A 17,144-nucleotide genomic window follows, 5' to 3' on the forward strand; every position below is an offset into this window, starting at 1 on the left:
CGTAGTTCCTGCGGGGGCTGAATCCAGGCTTCCAGAGTTGCCGTAGCAACTGCTGCTGTTCCTCCTGGGGCCCCACGGGGTAAACAACCCCCGCTGAGCCCCGCAGCAGGCAGGGGCAGAGCAGCTCCCCCAAGTGCTAACACCTGAAAATCAGCACAGCAGGCCCCTCCCCCAGAAGACCTGCTGGACGGACCAGTGATACTCCCCCGTGTTCCAATACAACTTGTTTTTGGCCACTCTGCCCTGAGCAAAATGACTAGAAGGAAAACCTCACCTCAAAAGAAAGAATCAGAAACAGTCCTCTCTCCCACAGAGTTACAAAATCTGGATTACACTTCAATGTCAGAAAGCCAATTCAGAAGCACCATTATACAGCTACTGGTGGCTCTAGAAAAAAGCATTAAGGCCTCACGAGACTTCATGACTGCAGAATTTAGATCCAATCAGGCAGAAATTAAAAATCAATTGAATGAGATGCAATCCAAACTAGAAGTCCTAACGACGAGGGTTAACGAGGTGGAAGAACGAGTGAGTGACATAGAAGACAAGTTGATGGCAAAGAGGGAAACTGAGGAAAAAAGAGACAATTAAGGGACCATGAAGACAGATTAAGGGAAATAAATGACAATCTAAGGAAGAAAAACCTACATTTAATTGGGGTTCCCGAGGGCGCCGAAAGGGACAGAGGGCCAGAATATGTATTTGAACAAATCCTAGCTGAAAACTTTCCCAATCTGGGAAGGGAAACAGGCATTCAGATCCAGGAAATAGAGCGATCCCCCCCTAAAATCAATAAAAACCGTTCAACAGCTCGTCATTTAATAGTGAAGCTTGCAAATTCCAAAGATAAAGAGAAGATCCTTAAAGCAGCAAGAGACAAGAAGTCCCTAACTTTCATGGGGAGGAATATTAGGGTAACAGCAGACCTCTCCACAGAGACGTGGCAGGCCAGAAAGGGCTGGCAGGATATATTCAGGGTCCTAAATGAGAAGAACATGCAACCAAGAATACTTTATCCAGCAAGGCTCTCATTCAAAATGGAAGGAGAGATAAAGAGCTTCCAAGACAGGCAGGAACTGAAAGAATATGTGACCTCCAAACCAGCTCTGCAAGAAATTTTAAGGGGGACTCTTAAAATTCCCCTTTAAGAAGAAGTTCAGTGGAACAATCCACAAAAACAAGGATTAAATAGATATCATGATGACACTAAACTCATATCTGTCAATAGTAACTCTGAACGTGAATGGGCTTAATGACCCCATCAAAAGGCGCAGGGTTTCAGACTGGATAAAAAAGCAGGACCCATCTATTTGCTGTCTACAAGAGACTCATTTTAGACAGAAGGACACCTACAACCTGAAAATAAAAGGTTGGAGAACCATTTACCATTCAAATGGTTCTCAAAATATACCCTAAAAACTATAGAACACTTCTGAAAGAAATTGAGGAAGACACAAAGAGATGGAAAAATATTCCATGCTCATGGATTGGCAGAATTAATATTGTGAAAATGTCAATGTTACCCAGGGCAATTTACACGTATAATGCAATCCCTATCAAAATACCATGGGCTTTCTTCAGAGACTTAGAACAAATTATTTTAAGATTTGTGTGGAATCAGAAAAGACCCCGAACAGCCAGGGGAATTTTAAAAAAGAAAACCATATCTGGGGGCATCACAATGCCAGATTTCAGGTTGTACTACAAAGCTGTGTTCATCAAGACAGTGTGGTACTGGCACAAAAACAGACATATAGATCAATGGAACAGAACAGAGAACCCAGAAGTGGACCCTGAACTTTATGGTCAACTAATATACAATAAAGGAGGAAAGACGATCCACTGGAAGAAAGACAGTCTCTTCAATAAATGGTGCTGGGAAAATTGGACATCCACATGCAGAAGAATGAAACTGGACCACTCTCTTGCACCATACACAAAGATAAACTCAAAATAGATGAAAGATCTAAATGTGAGACAAGATTCCATCAAAATCCCAGAGGAGAACTCAGGCAACACCCTTTTTGAACTTGCCCACAGTAACCGGAGAAGGACAAACAGTGTATGTTCTCATTCATTTGGGGAATATGAATAATAGTGAAAGGGAATATAAGGGAAGGGAGAAGAAATGTGTGAGAAATATCAGAAAGGGAGACAGAACATAAAGACTTCTAACTCTGGGAAATGAACTAGGGGTGGTGGAGGGGGAGGAGGGTGGGGGGTGGGGGTGAATGGGTGACGGGCACTGAGGGGGACACTTGACGGGATGAGCACTGGGTGTTATTCTGTATGTTGGTAAATTGAACACCAATAAAAATTAATTTATAAAAATTAAAAAAAAATGTAGAGAACTTTACAAGTAACTCTATTTCATTAAATTTGAAACAATAATGAAAGTCTAGGAAAATGCTGTATCAAGATTGAGTCAAGGAGAAATAGTCAGCAAGAGTAAACCTGTAACTGTTAGGGATATGTAACCCAAAGGGTGAAGTTTTACAACAAATATTAAAGCTAGTTTTTCATGTGCCTTCTACCAACCATCCAAAAAACATGATTATCAATATTGCTGAAAATCTTCAAGAATATACACATAGGAAAAAATAAACTTTAACTTCTGTTATGGGACCAGTATGAGTATACTCTGATCAAATGAAAGAATACCTACATGAGAAAGGTAATTAAAAGCCAAGTTCAATAATGAAGGTAGATGCAAATATCCGAAACAAGGAATAAACTTAACCAAATTGGTGAAATACTTGTGCACTGAAAATTATAAAGCATTAGTTTAGTGAAGGAAATGAAAGAAGATAGGAATAAATGGAAAAACACTCTGAGTTCATGGATTGGAAGAATTAATATTGTTAAAGTGTCCTTACTACCCAATGTAATCTGTAGGTTCATTGCAATCTCTATCAAAATTCCAGAGGCATTCTTTTCATAAATATAAAAAAAAAATCTTAAAATTCAGAGTACAGCAGAGGCAGTGGGGGAAGATGGTGGTGGCCGTTCCACAGCGGGCCTGGACCATGGAGCAGCTGCGCAGTGAACAACTACCCAAGAAGGACATTATCAAGTTTCTACAGGACCATGGTTCAGATTCGTTTCTTACAGAACGTAAGTTATTATTATTATTTTAATTTTTATTTCTTTATTATAGTCACAGAGAGAGAGAGAGAGAGAGAGGCAGAGACATAGGCAGAGAGAGAAGCAGGCTTCATGCACCGGGAGCCCGATGTGGGACTCGATCCTGGGTCTCCAGGATCGCGCCCTGGGCCAAAGGCAGGCACTAAACCACTGCGCCACCCAGGGATCCCTAGAACGTAAGTTATTAAGAAACATTAAAAATGTGGCCAAGACAGCTAACAAGGACCATTTGGTTACAGCCTACAACCATCTTTTTGAAAGTAAGCATTTCAAAGGTACTGAAAATATAAGTAAAGTGTCTGAGCAGGTGAAAAACATGAAGCTTAATGAAGATAAGCCTAAAGAAACCAAGTGTGAAGAGACTCTGGATGAGGGTCCACCAAAATATACAAAATCTGTCCTTAAAAAAGGAGATAAAACCAACTTTCCCAAAAAGGGAGATGTTGTTCACTGCTGGTATACAGAAACACTACAGGATGGGACTGTTTTTGATACTAATATTCAAACCATCTCAAAGAAGAAGAAAAATGCCAAGCCTTTAAGTTTTAAGGTTGAAATAGGCAAAGTTATCCAAGGATGGGATGAAGCACTCTTAACTATGAGTAAAGGAGAAAAGGCTCAACTAGAGATTGAACCAGAATGGGCTTATGGAAAGAAAGGACAGCCTGATGCCAAAATTCCACCAAATGCAAAACTCATTTTTGAAGTGGAATTAGTGGATATTGATTGAAATAGCAATGCTTCAGATATAAAGACATTAGCAACAATAAAACATGGCCTTGAAGAAACTTATGTAACTAGAGCTGGTTACTATTGTAAGGGGAGAGTCAACTGGAAAATTCAAGAACTCAGATCTTGTTTACCCAATCCCCAACTTTTAATATATGTAATCCATCATAATTCCTTAAAGTTTGAGATATTTTACTACAACTATGTAAAATATTAGTTAAGGTGAAATGACTTTCCTTTTACCTCATGTTGTAAACTAAAAGGCTCAATAAAAACGTATTAAGTGTCTTGAAAAAAAAGTCTTAAAATTCAAATAGAACCACAAGATTCCAAATGGTCAAAGCAATCTTGAGCAAAAAGAACAGGGCTGTAGGCATCATGCTTTCTGATTTCAAACTGTACTGCAAAGCTTTAGTAATCAAAACAGACTGGCCCTAGTATAAAAACAGACATGTATGTAGACCAGTGGAACAAAACAGAGAGTCCAGAAATAAGTCTATTACTTTATGATCAATTGAACTTTGACAAGAGTGCCAAGAATATACAGTGGGGAAGGAACTATCTCTTCAAAATAGTTTGATTGTGGTGATTATTTCCTAACATATACCTATGTCAAAACATCAAGGTGTATACCTTAAATATATACAATTTTTCTTTGTCTATAACAATAATGCTGAAAAAAGAAATTCTGCATATCACTTGGGCTGTATACTTTTCCCAAAAGGTCTTAAAATATATATATTATTATGTAACATTTTAATGCTTGGTCTTGGTGTATGTTTACTCCACTAACCTGTGAGTGAACTTGTTGTGGGCAAGGAATGTAAACTAATCATCTTCATATGAACAAATTCTTGTTAGCATGGTAGATGCTTGATAAATGTTTTGTTGAATCCATGCAAAAATGCTGGGGTAAATTTGAGACCACCAAATATCAGTGTTCTTAAGATTCCTGAACTGTGTAAGATTCCTGGACAATCCAAATTTTATCATAAAAAACATTTATTTGGGGTTTCCATTTTCATAGCTACAGAAATGAGAAAGAATTTGCTCCTTGTAGACTGGTAATTTATTGTCCAATTAGTGTAACCAGTGAAAGTTGTAGTGAAAGCAAAAGGGTTACAGAACCAAACACCTAATGAGAATATGGGCATTGAAACTAAGGAAAGAGAGAATTAGACAAAGTCAGGAACAAAGAGGTCATAAAAGTCTTAGGATGAAACATTACAATTTATTATTTATGAGTTATTCATCTGGGAAACAGTAATAAATGGTATGTATGTTATAAAGTGATTAGCATGCCGCTAGCTATGCCACTAGCAAGCACAGTAACTCATAAGTAATATGTATGTTATAAAGTGATTAGCATGCTGCCAGCTATGCCATGAGCAAGCTGCTTAGTGTTATACCAATTATTTAACCTTTTTGGACCTTAGGTCCTACCTCTGACTGTTAAACATGTTGGCCCTCCAGCAGAGTAGGTCCCATCTGTTATTATATGCCATGGTTATGCTTTTCTGTTTGTCATATGTTCTTGCCCCAGACATTAGGAAGCAATATTCTGCTCAGTTTCAATGACTAAGTAATCCAGGAAAACGTTAATTTTATATGTATGGAAGGTGACATCTGGCGACTGGTTGTACACCAATAATCAGGCTTAAGATTAATGGAGATGAGATGTCTTTAAGGATAATGATATATAATTGTAATTCCAGACAGTTTTGTGACAAGGAAATTGAAACAAATAATATGAACGCAGTACATTCAACAGGAATTGGTTGTTTCCTGAATGTGTGTTCCAGTACATGGAGAAAAGAGGCAGAGAAACACATTAGAGTTCAAAGAATTTTAATTGTAGGGTTTATGAAGATTATCTGAAGCTATCTGAAAAGTGCTTACTATAATGCAGTGTAGTACAGTAGAAAGGTCTGAATTCAGAATCAGATGGAAATGGGATTAAGATTGAGCTCTGCTATTAGTAAATATATTTTTTTAAATTTTTATTTATTTTATGATAGTCACTCACACACACAGAGAGAGAGAGAGAGTGGCAGAGACACAGGGAGAGGGAGAAGCAGGCTCCATGTACCGGGAGCCCGACGTGGGATTCGATCCTGGGTCTCCAGGATCGCGTCCTGGGCCAAAGGCAGACGCCAAACCGCTGCGCCACCCAGGGATCCCGAGCTCTGCTATTAGTAACGTAACTTTAGGAAGTTTACTTAATTTCACTGCATCTTAATTTCTTCATCTATAAAATGGGAATCATAATACCATAAGATTATGTGATTTTGCTATAAATTAATAAAACACCTTAAGTATTTGCTACATAGGAGATATTATCAAAAGGCTCTTCAGCTTTGTTTTAATTTTTTTATGTTTTTAAGTTTTTATTTTAATTCCAGTTAGATAACATACAGTGTTATATTAGTTTCAGGTGTACAATGTAGTAGTTCAACACTTCCATACATCCCTCTGTGTTCATAACAACTAGTATACTCCTTTATCCCCACCCCCTATTTCACCCATCCCCTCATCCCCTTATCCCCTCTGGTAACCATCACTTTATTCTCTATAATTAAGAGTCTCTGTGAATCACGTTTCCTCACATATAATGTCTAATATTTTCAGTCTGCACTTGAAAAATTGAGAGGGAGCAAGACAGATAAACAATAAAACACAAGGAAGGGGGAAGAATTGGTAGTGTGATGAATAAAGGGATTTTTAGGTAGCAGTGTGAAGGTAGCCACATTGATTTCATTGACAGTAACTGAAAGTTTTTGACAAAATCTTAAACAGTATTGCCTTCAAGGCAGCAGAGAGCTATAAAGCAGTGAAAAATTAAAGGAATAAGACATTACAAAAGCAAGAAACCAGGAGAGGTAAGCTCAGTATTTGACTTATAAGACAAATTGAGAATTATAAAAGCACCATGTATATTGGATGTCATCGAAACATTATTCATAATAGCAAGAGTCCAGCATCTCTTAAAGAATGATCAGTAATTGAATAGACAAAATAGATGGTCATATGATAGAGTACTTCACAGAGTATATGTAGAATTAAACAGATCTACATTTAACCACATGGATAGGACTTCCAAAATACAACATTGAATAAAATGAGCAAGTCCTGGGGATCTTTGGGTGGCTCAGCGGTTTAGTGCCTGCCTTTGGCCCAGGGCATGATCCTGGAGTCCCGGGATCGAGTCCCACATCAGGCTCCCTGCATGGAGCCTGCTTCTCCATCTGCCTGTGTCTCTGCTTCTCTCTCTGTGTGTCTCTTATGAATAAATAAAACAAAAATAAAATCTTCTAAAAACAATGAGCAAATCCTGTGAAATGCATGGATTTATATATTTTTCATGCATGCGCAAGTAATTAGATATGTTTTTATATACAGATTAATGTTTAAGAAAGGAATAGAATGGTCGTTTAATGTAAATAAAATCCTACATTAAGTCATTTCTCCCGGTTGCAGGAGCTAAAACCATGCTTGACAGAGAGACAGACGAACAAAGAAAAAAGCCCGTAAGGTAACTACATACATACTACTACTCAATCTAAGTTTTCTACCTCTTTATGAACTCAGATCTTATTTGGAAATAATAGCTTGCATAATAATTTGTTTTCTCAACTGGGAACAAAGTCTTTCCCCAAATATAATTTTTTATGTATTGGTAGGTATATAAGAATATAACAATGAAAATAAGTTTAAAAGGGTATACTTTAATTTATGGCATTAAATATCTTTTGCAAGTATAGGGATGGGAGTGGGGAAAATAAAAGAAATGCACACAAAAATTTTTGAATCATATCTGTTCTGCTACTAATATTATGTCATTAACTGGAGGGTACTTTTGATTCAAATCTGTGTACTTATGGCTTATGAATATCCCTAGGAGGAAAAATATACTTTTCAATATGTTATTTAATTTGAAGTCTTATGTAAATGAAAAGGAGAGTTTTCAAGGGGGAAGAAGTAATGCACTACATCAAATTGGTTTTTCAAGGGAAGTAAATGAACAGAGTATGATTAGGCAAGAAAATTCTCAGGACCTCTATGTGATCTTCAATTTTGTGAAACCCTACAGCAATAGCTTCAAAAATTGTAACCTGGGCACCTGTTAGTAAACAAAATCTTGATTAAAATGTTTATATGATTAATCAGTAATCAGTATAACTTTTGAACTCTTAGAAACATGGTGTAGTACATACTTTAAACAGTGATTTAATCAGAACATCCATTGGTGGAAATATCATACACTCTCATACTTTGCTGAGATAGTTTGTATAATACGCAAGCAATCTCATATAGTGGGTGGATTGAAATTTTCATCATGAGAATATTTTTTGTTTTCATTCAGCATGGTTGTATATCACCAGTGGGTTGCCTTGTATGCACCTTTTCTGTTTCCACACAGCTTACTCTATTTAGTTTTCTTTCCCAAAGCCTTTCTTATTCTTCAGTGTTCTCAGCCCATATTCCTTATCATATAACTAGTACACTTAATCATTCTTTAATGTCATATTAGTATTTCTCCTGTTTCTCATAGTTCTTAGACATTATGTTGCCATTTTTCACTTCCTAAAGATGTGTCTATCTCTGACTATATAGTCAAATAAGTGTGTAGTGTTTCTTTTTTCTTACTTTTTTTTAGATTTTTATTTATTTATTCATGAGAGATACAGGGAGAGAGGAGAAGGAGGCAGAGACACAGGCAGAGGGAGAAGCAGGCTCCATGCAGGGAGCCTGACGCGGGACTCGATCCCAGGTCTTGAGGATCATGCTCCAGGCTGAAGACAGGCGCTAAACTGCTGAGCCACCAGGGCGGCCCATGTGTAGTGTTTCTTGGATAGTGTAACTTCTCAGAATCATGTTAAATAGAGTTAAATCTTTGCTCAGGTTAAATATTAAGTTGACACATAAGAAAAAAATCATCTATAATAAAAATTATTTCTGAAAATTTTCTAAAATCACCCACAAAATACAGTATACTTGGTGTGTGTTTGGAGTAGATTATTGCTTCTTCAGGTTAGTTTAATTTATCCATTGAGTTTAATTGGCTTAAATGTTTATTTTATATACATATATGTGTATGTGCATGTATTTGTTACATATACATAGTTTTAAAAAAGATTTTATTTATTTGAGAGAGAGAGAGCATGAGAGAGAAAGAGATCACAAGCAGAGGTGAGGGGCAGAGAGAGAGGCAGACTCTCCACTGAGCAGGGAGCCCAATTCAGGGCTTGATCCCAGTATCCTGGGATCATGACTTGAGCTGAAGGCAGACACTTAGCTGACGGAGCCACACAGGTGCCCTACATATACATATTTAATATGCATAGATAATATACATATTATATTCAGTACATATATAAAAAGAATTACTCACTTTATGGGATACACCCAAGACTGAGGCCAACTGAAGAAACAGCAGTCAGGTTTCCTATCTAATATTCACTCCTGGGCATGTGTCAATGAATGGAATGGTTAGGAATCAAATACACTGTTTTTTCTCTGTGTGTATGTCTCATTGATTGTGTTTTTGTCCTCCCCTTCTCCAGGATGCATAGAAAAATGCACATACAGTGCAATATAGGATGATTTACTGAAATAAATTTATGAATTATTTTATGTATCAATTCCAACACAGCAAGATTTCAACTTTGAATTTGAAAATAGAGTTTTCAAATTCATTTTATTTATTTCATAAATAAAATTCAGTTGCATTATGATCCTGTCCTCTCTGTGTTTCAACATTTATATATGAGAATGTGTGGTTTTCATGTAATTTTGAGATCTTGACATTTGATGTGATCACGCAGAAATCACTTCCAAAAGAATCTTAGAAAAACATAGTTTTTTTTTTTTCTGGAGATTTTTGCTATAGAATTAATATTATTTCTTCTTAAATATTTTGTAGAATTTGCCAGTAAAACAATCTGGGTCTGAAAATGTCTCTTTTAGAAGGTTTTAAGCTATGACTTAAATTTCTTTAATAGTTATAAGACTACATAGCTTATCTACTTCATCACAGGTGAATATTAATAATAGCTTATGGTGTTTGAAGAATTTGACAATTGTCTTAGTGGCCAGATTTATGTGCATAGGGTTAGTTGTGGCTAAGATTTTCTTAATATCCCCTTAATATCTGTGAATTCTACAGTAATAATCTCTTTTGCTTTCTTCATAATTAATTTTTGTCTTCTCTCTCTCTTTTTTATGTCCTTCTAGAGATTTACCAGTTTTATTGATCTTTTCAAAGCACCAGATTTTTTATTTCATTTTCATTCCTTTTATTTTCAAATTTATTGATGGCTCCTTTTTATTATTTCTTGTCTTCTTCTTGGTTTGGGCTTATTTTGATTTGTTTTCTGGTTTCTGAAAGTAGAAGCTTGAATTTTGAATTAAGACCTTTAATCCATTCTAATATTAGCATTAAATGTTATAAATTTCCCATAAATACTGTATTAACTGTATGTCACAAATTTTGCTATGTTGTACTTTCATTTCAGTTCAAAATAGTTTGTGACTTATTTTGAGACATCTTCTTTGACCATGTATTATTTAAAAATATTTAATTTTTAGGTGTTTGAGTATTTTCATGTTGTTTTTCCATTATGTCTAGTTTAATTTTATTAGAGTAAAGGAACATACTTCGCATGATTTTATTTCCTTTAAATTGATAAGGTTTGTTTTATAACTTAGAACAAGAAACCAAAGTTTTGTTTCATAATTTATCTTGATGATGCGCTTGAAAGGAATGTGTTTTCTGCTTTAGTTGGGTGTCGTGTTCTATGAATGTCAATTAGATATTGTTGGTGGATGGTATTTTTTCTTCTTCTTCATCTTTCTTCTTTCTTCTTCTTCTTTTTTTTTTTTTTTTTTTTTGAGAGAGGGTGCTCATACAAGCACGCACCCAACAGGGAATGGGCAACAGAGGGAGAAAGAGAGAGAGAAATTTAAGCAGGCTGCATGACCAGCATGGAGCCTGAGATGGGGCTCTATCTCATGAGACTGAGATCATGACCTGAACTGAAACCAAGAGTTGGAAGCTTAACTTACTGAGCCACCAGGCACCCTGATATTTTCTCAATTCTTCTATATCAGTATTGATTTTCTGTTTACTAACTGTATTTAGTGCTAAGAGAGGAGTGTTGAGGTGTCTGAATATATTTGTGGATTTAACTGTTTCTCTTCTCAGTTCTGTCAGATTTTGCTTCATGTGTTTTGCAACTCTGTTGTTAGAGTTCCATCAATGAATTAATGATGTATGTTCTTCACATTTACCACAGTACCTACTTGGTATATAGTAAGAACTTTTAAATATGAATGATACATATTTCAATTAATTTCAGTCAACAGATTGAACCACTCAAGTGTCCCTTTTTGTAGAATTTTTAAAAATATTTTATTTAGGGGCAGCCCCAGTGGCGCCGCCTGCAGCCCAGGATGTGATCCTGGAGACTCTGGATCGAGTCCCATCTCAGGCTCTCTGCATGGAGCCTGCTTCTCCCTCTGCCTATGTCTCTGCCTCTCTTTCTGTGTGTGTTTCTATGAATAAATAAAAAAAAATGTTTTATTTATTTATTCATGAGAGACAGAGAGAGAGAGAGACAGAGAGAGAGAGGCAGAGACCTAGGCAGAGGGAGAAGCAGACTCCTTGTGGAGAGCCTGATGTGGGACTCGATCCCAGGACCCTGGGATCATGCCCAGAGCCAAAGGTGGACAATCAACCACTGAGCCACCCAAGCGTCCAGGACTCAGAAGAGTGATTCTCAGTAATTCTTCCTGTCACCAATTTAGCATCTATTTGTGCAACATTTTCCCAAACATAATTTCTTTACCTCAACAGCCATAACTTGACCCTTTTTTGCCCTATTTTTAAAAAGATTTCAATTTATTTATTCATGAGAGAGGCAGAAACATAGGCAGAGAGAGAAGAAGGCTCCCCATGGGGAGCCTGATGTGGGACTCAATCCCAGAATTATGACCTGAGTGAAAGGTAGATGCTCAACCACTGGGCTACCTAGGTGTCCCCAGGTTACATTTAAGATAATATGTACTTGTGCATTTAACTGGAGATGCTAAGAGAGGATTAACTTAAATACTTAAAACTTCTAAGGAGTATATAGTAAGATAAAATTTTTTTTTAGATAAGTTAATAAATTTTTCTGAGTTTGAATATATGTATATGTTAATAGAAATCAAAACATGAAATTAAATTTCTTGGTCAAATCTTCACAAATACCTTTACAGCTAAAATAATCTTGAGTTACCAACTGTGTCACTTAACATAAACAAATAATTTTTCTTATGAAATTTGTCTTATTTAAGAAGTTGTACATCAATTAATCAGATTAAAGAATTATTCTGATCACCTAATATTTTATTAAGATAGAATTAATTTGATGTTGGTGACTTTTTTTCTGAATATTTTTATAGTATGCATCAGTACCACTTTTCCATTGTGCAAAATTAAGCAGCTTCAGTCTTTGGTAGAGAAAAAGTTCAGCATGTTCTTATTGTTGTTTATTGTGTTTCCATTGCATATCCAGCATAGTTCTTAATTTCCATTGTATCAATATATTTATCTAAAAAAATAACTATAGTCAAAAGCTAAACTGTAAGTATTGGCTTATTCAGTGTCATTTCTGAATTTTGTCCTGGTCTCCATCATTGAGTGTACCGAAATGCAAAAGATTCACTCTGTTCTAAGTCGCATAGAAATAGCAAACTTCTGACCAACTTCTCAGGAATAAGTTGCCTTTCTTTTTTTAAAACATAGATTGTAGAAACTGAAATTTATATTTTAGGTTTTTTTTAGTGTGTTTGCTGAAATCAGATCACAATTTTTGAATTATTAGTCTTCAGTGAATTTAAAGGGTTAAAATTATTTGGACAAAGCTCATTTACCATTTGAAAATCAGTTTCTCATTGTGAATAAAGGGTATGCTATGTATATCACATACAGATAGAAATTTTATATATTTACTGATGAAATATTTTTATGCAAAGAGGATCAATATATCTTTTGCTACCTAGTTTATAGATAAAAGTCATATTATGACAGAAACAGATCTCCCCCAACATGATATTTACCTTAAATTCCATATGCATTCATAAACATTATTCTTAAGTAGCCTCTTAAGGAGTAAAAATTATATCTACACAGTTTCTAAGTATCTGGATAAAAATGGGAAATTCAAATGATTATAAATTCACTCTTGCTATGTAGATGCCATATATTTGAATATGGCAATAAGTAAAAGCTTAACACTAAAAACTTTCTCATGCTGGCATGGTTGTATCAGTAAAGATGAACCCTCAAAATAATTAGGAAATATGCTTAAAAAAGAGGAGGGGCGCCTGTATGGCCCAGTTGATTGAGTGTCCAACTCTTGATTTTGGGTCAGGTTGTGATCTCAGGGTTATGGGATTGAGCCCCATTTCTGGCTCTGTGCTCAGGTGATAGTCTGCTTGAGATTCTCTCTCTCCTTTTCCCTTTTTCCCTGCCCTCCTGTGTGCTCTTTCTCTCAAATAAGCAAATTTCACAAAGAAGAGAGGAAGAGAGAGAGAGTGAGAGAGTACACACAAAACCAGAAAAAAGGAAACCAAATATTCATGAATAGTAGTCCATGTCAAAGAAATCTGAAAGAACAAGCAGGAATTGGAATACTTTCCTGTATGGTGTGAAAGAGATCATGATCATGATGTTAGCTGTCATGCCAGTGTAAGAGTGCTAAATGCTGAGCAACAGGTGATGATGAGCCCTTCCCTGAATGGAAGGCTCAATCAATATAATAGAAAGTACCTTTCCTTCTTTTTTTCAATTCAGAAGAAAACATTTTTGGAGGGAGAGTGGTTGTACTCCTATGGATTACCGAAATGGCTAATAAAATCTAGACTTGTTACTTTTGGTTTTACTTGGCAGGTAAGGGAACCACTTCCACTTTTAATTGTAAACTCTTGACTTTTATCTTCCTTCAGATTCTGAGTCCCCAAGTGCTAACATTGCCTTACGTGGCCTTGATTATTTTCTTAATTTGTTTTCAGAGGGTTTGAAAGATATGAGCGTTGTGAGGACTTCTTGGTAAGGGTGACAGTGAGATTCTTTTAAACACAAAAATACACACATGGAGAGAGAGACAGAGACAGAACAAAAGAAGCATTGGAACTATGATATGAAATCAAAGTAGATAACTGAACAGCACTTCCAGTGGTTCTTGGATGCTTTATAAGATTCTATCTATCTATCTATCTATCTATCTATCTATCTATCTATCTATCCATCTATCTATCTATCTATCTGGAGTGTGTGAAAGTGTGCACAGGAGCAGGCCTGGAGGGAGCAGCGGGGAGGGAGAGGGAGAATCTCCAGCAGACTCCACATTGAGAGTGAAGCTCAACTTGGAGCCAGATTCCATGACCCTGAGATCATGACCCAGCCAAAAACAAGATCAATGCTCAACCCACTAGGCCACCCAGGTGCCCCTCTTGGGTGCTTTATAAATCATTGTTGAACAGGAGGCAGTAGCTAAGATTCTACAGTGATTGTATTGGTAAAGGCATGGACTACAGGGTGAGGGCTCTCAGTGTGGGATGGCTGGAGTAATTCAAGGTTGCCCCAAAGTGAAAAAACAAACTGAAACCAAAACCAACAACTTGGAAAGAGGGGAAGAGTAAAAGCCTTATGAAAGAAGAATAATCTGAAGACAGTATAGAGAACAACATTCAAACAAATCAAGCTGCCATCTCTGTGATGAAGTTGGTATGCATCTAGCAAGCTGGGAATCATGGGGTGGAACAGTACAGTCTGCCAGCAGCACTCATGGTTGCAGGATTTCTTGAAATTGGCAGGGACTGAAGTTACATTTACATGGTATGGGGGCAACTTTCTTACTTGCTCTGATGTTTGAAATAGCACTTCAATGATAGGTATATAAGGGCTGAGTCTATGGAAAATTAAAGTAAATTTCCCATGTTGGATGTGTTAACATGAGGTTTTGATAAAGCTAGTCTTTATCTTCAGTGACATTCTCCAGGTGCTTGGAAAGCTGGGAGGCTTAGATAATTATGTGCAATGCACTTCCAAGTTTCCCTTGAGTGTCTTCTGAGGATAAAAAAGACAAATTCTGGGGCACCTGGGTGTATAAAATTTGATTGCCTAAGAATTTCTAGCAAATACATATCTATATGTGTAATACTTGAAAAACTATTCTAAAATGCACATTTGTTTCACATTTTAACCTTTGGGATTTTAATGCATTTTATTATTAATGTGTATATTTAATGTGGTGGTGGTTTTGTTTATCCTGGAAAATGCTATTATTTTGGAATCATACAAATACAATATGCATAACTGGAAACAGTGAAGTGAATCCCCACTCCCAACTCTTGATGTAGAATTGTTGAAAGTGAACAAAAAGAAACTTCTGTTCTCCGTAATGAATGCAGGCAGTGAGTGATTGCTCTTTTTGCACTGTTTCTTAGAGGAAAAAGGTATACTTCCTTGAGGTTGTAGGGAAAGAGGACTCAGGAGAGAAGGAGTGATTGGTTTACTGAGACAGATGTTTCTCACTGGAAGATAGTCCTACTTTCAAGTGGGCCCCTCATTCCTCTTAGTGATGTTACTAGAGACTGATTTTCTGATTAGATATGAATTATTTGAGATCATTGTGTATTGTGGATTACTGGGAGTGTGGTTGTTGCAGGGGGAAGGATGGCACTTCCATGAGTGGGGGATTATTATGAATGGGTAGTGTCCCCTAGGTGGAATGTATTTTATGCGATGGATATTTGAAGGAGGAATTGTTGAGATGAGAACAAGACTGTGACAAGGTCACAAATCTATGATTTGTGTGAGAGATTTCACATTTTAATGCTTGTTTTCTTCACTAACGGAGATTATTTTTCAATGGACTACATTTATATTTCACTTTAATTCTGTCTCTTCAGCAAATTCTCATTTACCTGTATATTGTGGTATTGGGAAGAAGCAAAAAACGGTGTGGGGAAAGCATACATGATCTGTCTCACATTTGCCAAACCTTTTGATATTGAGTCTGGAATTGCAATGGCAATGCCTATTTAGGCTCCGTTAGGATTCCAAGTTAGTGACTAACAATGAGGGTAATGTTGGCCCACAGTGAAATTGAGAATCTTCAAAAGATGAAATTTCAGAAAGCAGGATGAAAAGACCATTTCACACAGATGCAAGTAGAGATTTTAGGACAGAGGCATCAGCCCATCTTCCCTGGGAGTCCACTGATACATCATTTTGCCTTAAGCTATTCTTGCTTTACAGTTGTTTTCTTTTTCCATTCAAAACCCACAGATTTTTCTGAAAGCTCCAAATTGTTTCAATAAAGACTCCTGTCATGCTGCCAGTTTTGGATTTAGGGGAGCCGTGGGACAAAGAGGAAAAGGAGAGAGCAGCAGGGTGGTTTATGATTATTAATGAGTGACTGTAACAGAAGATTCTACTAGCCAGAAAGATCTTCAGAAAATAGCACTGCAGTGACAGGTTAAGAGACATACTTGAAATTATTCCTACTTAGTGGAAACTCAAGTTTCTGCCTCCTAGAAACTTGGGTGTTTCATAAGCTATCTTACCATTACCAACCTATGAGCATTAATCATATTTATCAACTCATTTCATTACTTTGTGTCAAGGAATTTTACCTGGCAACATTTGGCTAGGCTGTGTTTAGTTATTCTGTGTACTCTGTTAGCTAGCCTGGTTTGTTCTTCAGTCAAGTTTGTTAAAATTTCCTCATGTACCTGGTATTTAAAATACTATTTAAAATCCCTCAGGAGCACCTGGGTGGCTCACTGGTTGAGCATCTGCCTTTGGCTCAAATCGTGATCCTGGGTCCTGGGACCAAATCACACATCGGGCTCCCTGCATGGGGCCTGCTTCTCCCTCTGCCTATGTCTCTGCCTCTCTCTGTGTCTCTCATGAATAAATAAAAAGGTTTTTAAAAATACCTCAAATGGACTATTTCCATTGACATTTATTGTATTATTCTAATAATGCCAGATGGTATTGTCTATCAAATTTTATACCAATTTGGAAACTCAAGCTATCAGAACTTTATTCTATATGTATATGGAATCACAACCCTGGCCATTTTAATTTAAAAAAAAAACTTTAAAACTCTAGCATGAAATTCATTTATCTTTTATGGGAAATCTTCCCATATGGTTCTGATGCAGTCAAGAGAAAGAAATGGTTGACTTACAAAATTTTATGGGACAAATCAAAGATA

The 17,144-nt window shown here is 36.5% G+C and overlaps 1 protein-coding gene across 1 annotated transcript; it reads left to right on the forward strand.

The window, feature by feature from the left end:
- Nucleotides 1-2,993: 2,993 nt before the first annotated feature.
- LOC129494626 (peptidyl-prolyl cis-trans isomerase FKBP3-like) lies at nt 2,994-3,946 on the forward strand. The gene is made up of 2 exons (XM_055301525.1): nt 2,994-3,114; nt 3,318-3,946. Exons 1-2 carry the CDS (start codon nt 2,994-2,996, stop codon nt 3,872-3,874), a joined length of 678 nt encoding a protein of 225 aa, XP_055157500.1. The 3' UTR covers nt 3,875-3,946.
- The last annotated feature ends 13,198 nt before the right edge of the window (nt 3,947-17,144 follow it).

This window comes from Nyctereutes procyonoides, unplaced genomic scaffold, assembly GCF_905146905.1.
Source record: "Nyctereutes procyonoides isolate TBG_1078 unplaced genomic scaffold, NYPRO_anot_genome, whole genome shotgun sequence".
In the NCBI taxonomy this organism is placed as follows: Eukaryota; Metazoa; Chordata; class Mammalia; order Carnivora; family Canidae; genus Nyctereutes; species Nyctereutes procyonoides.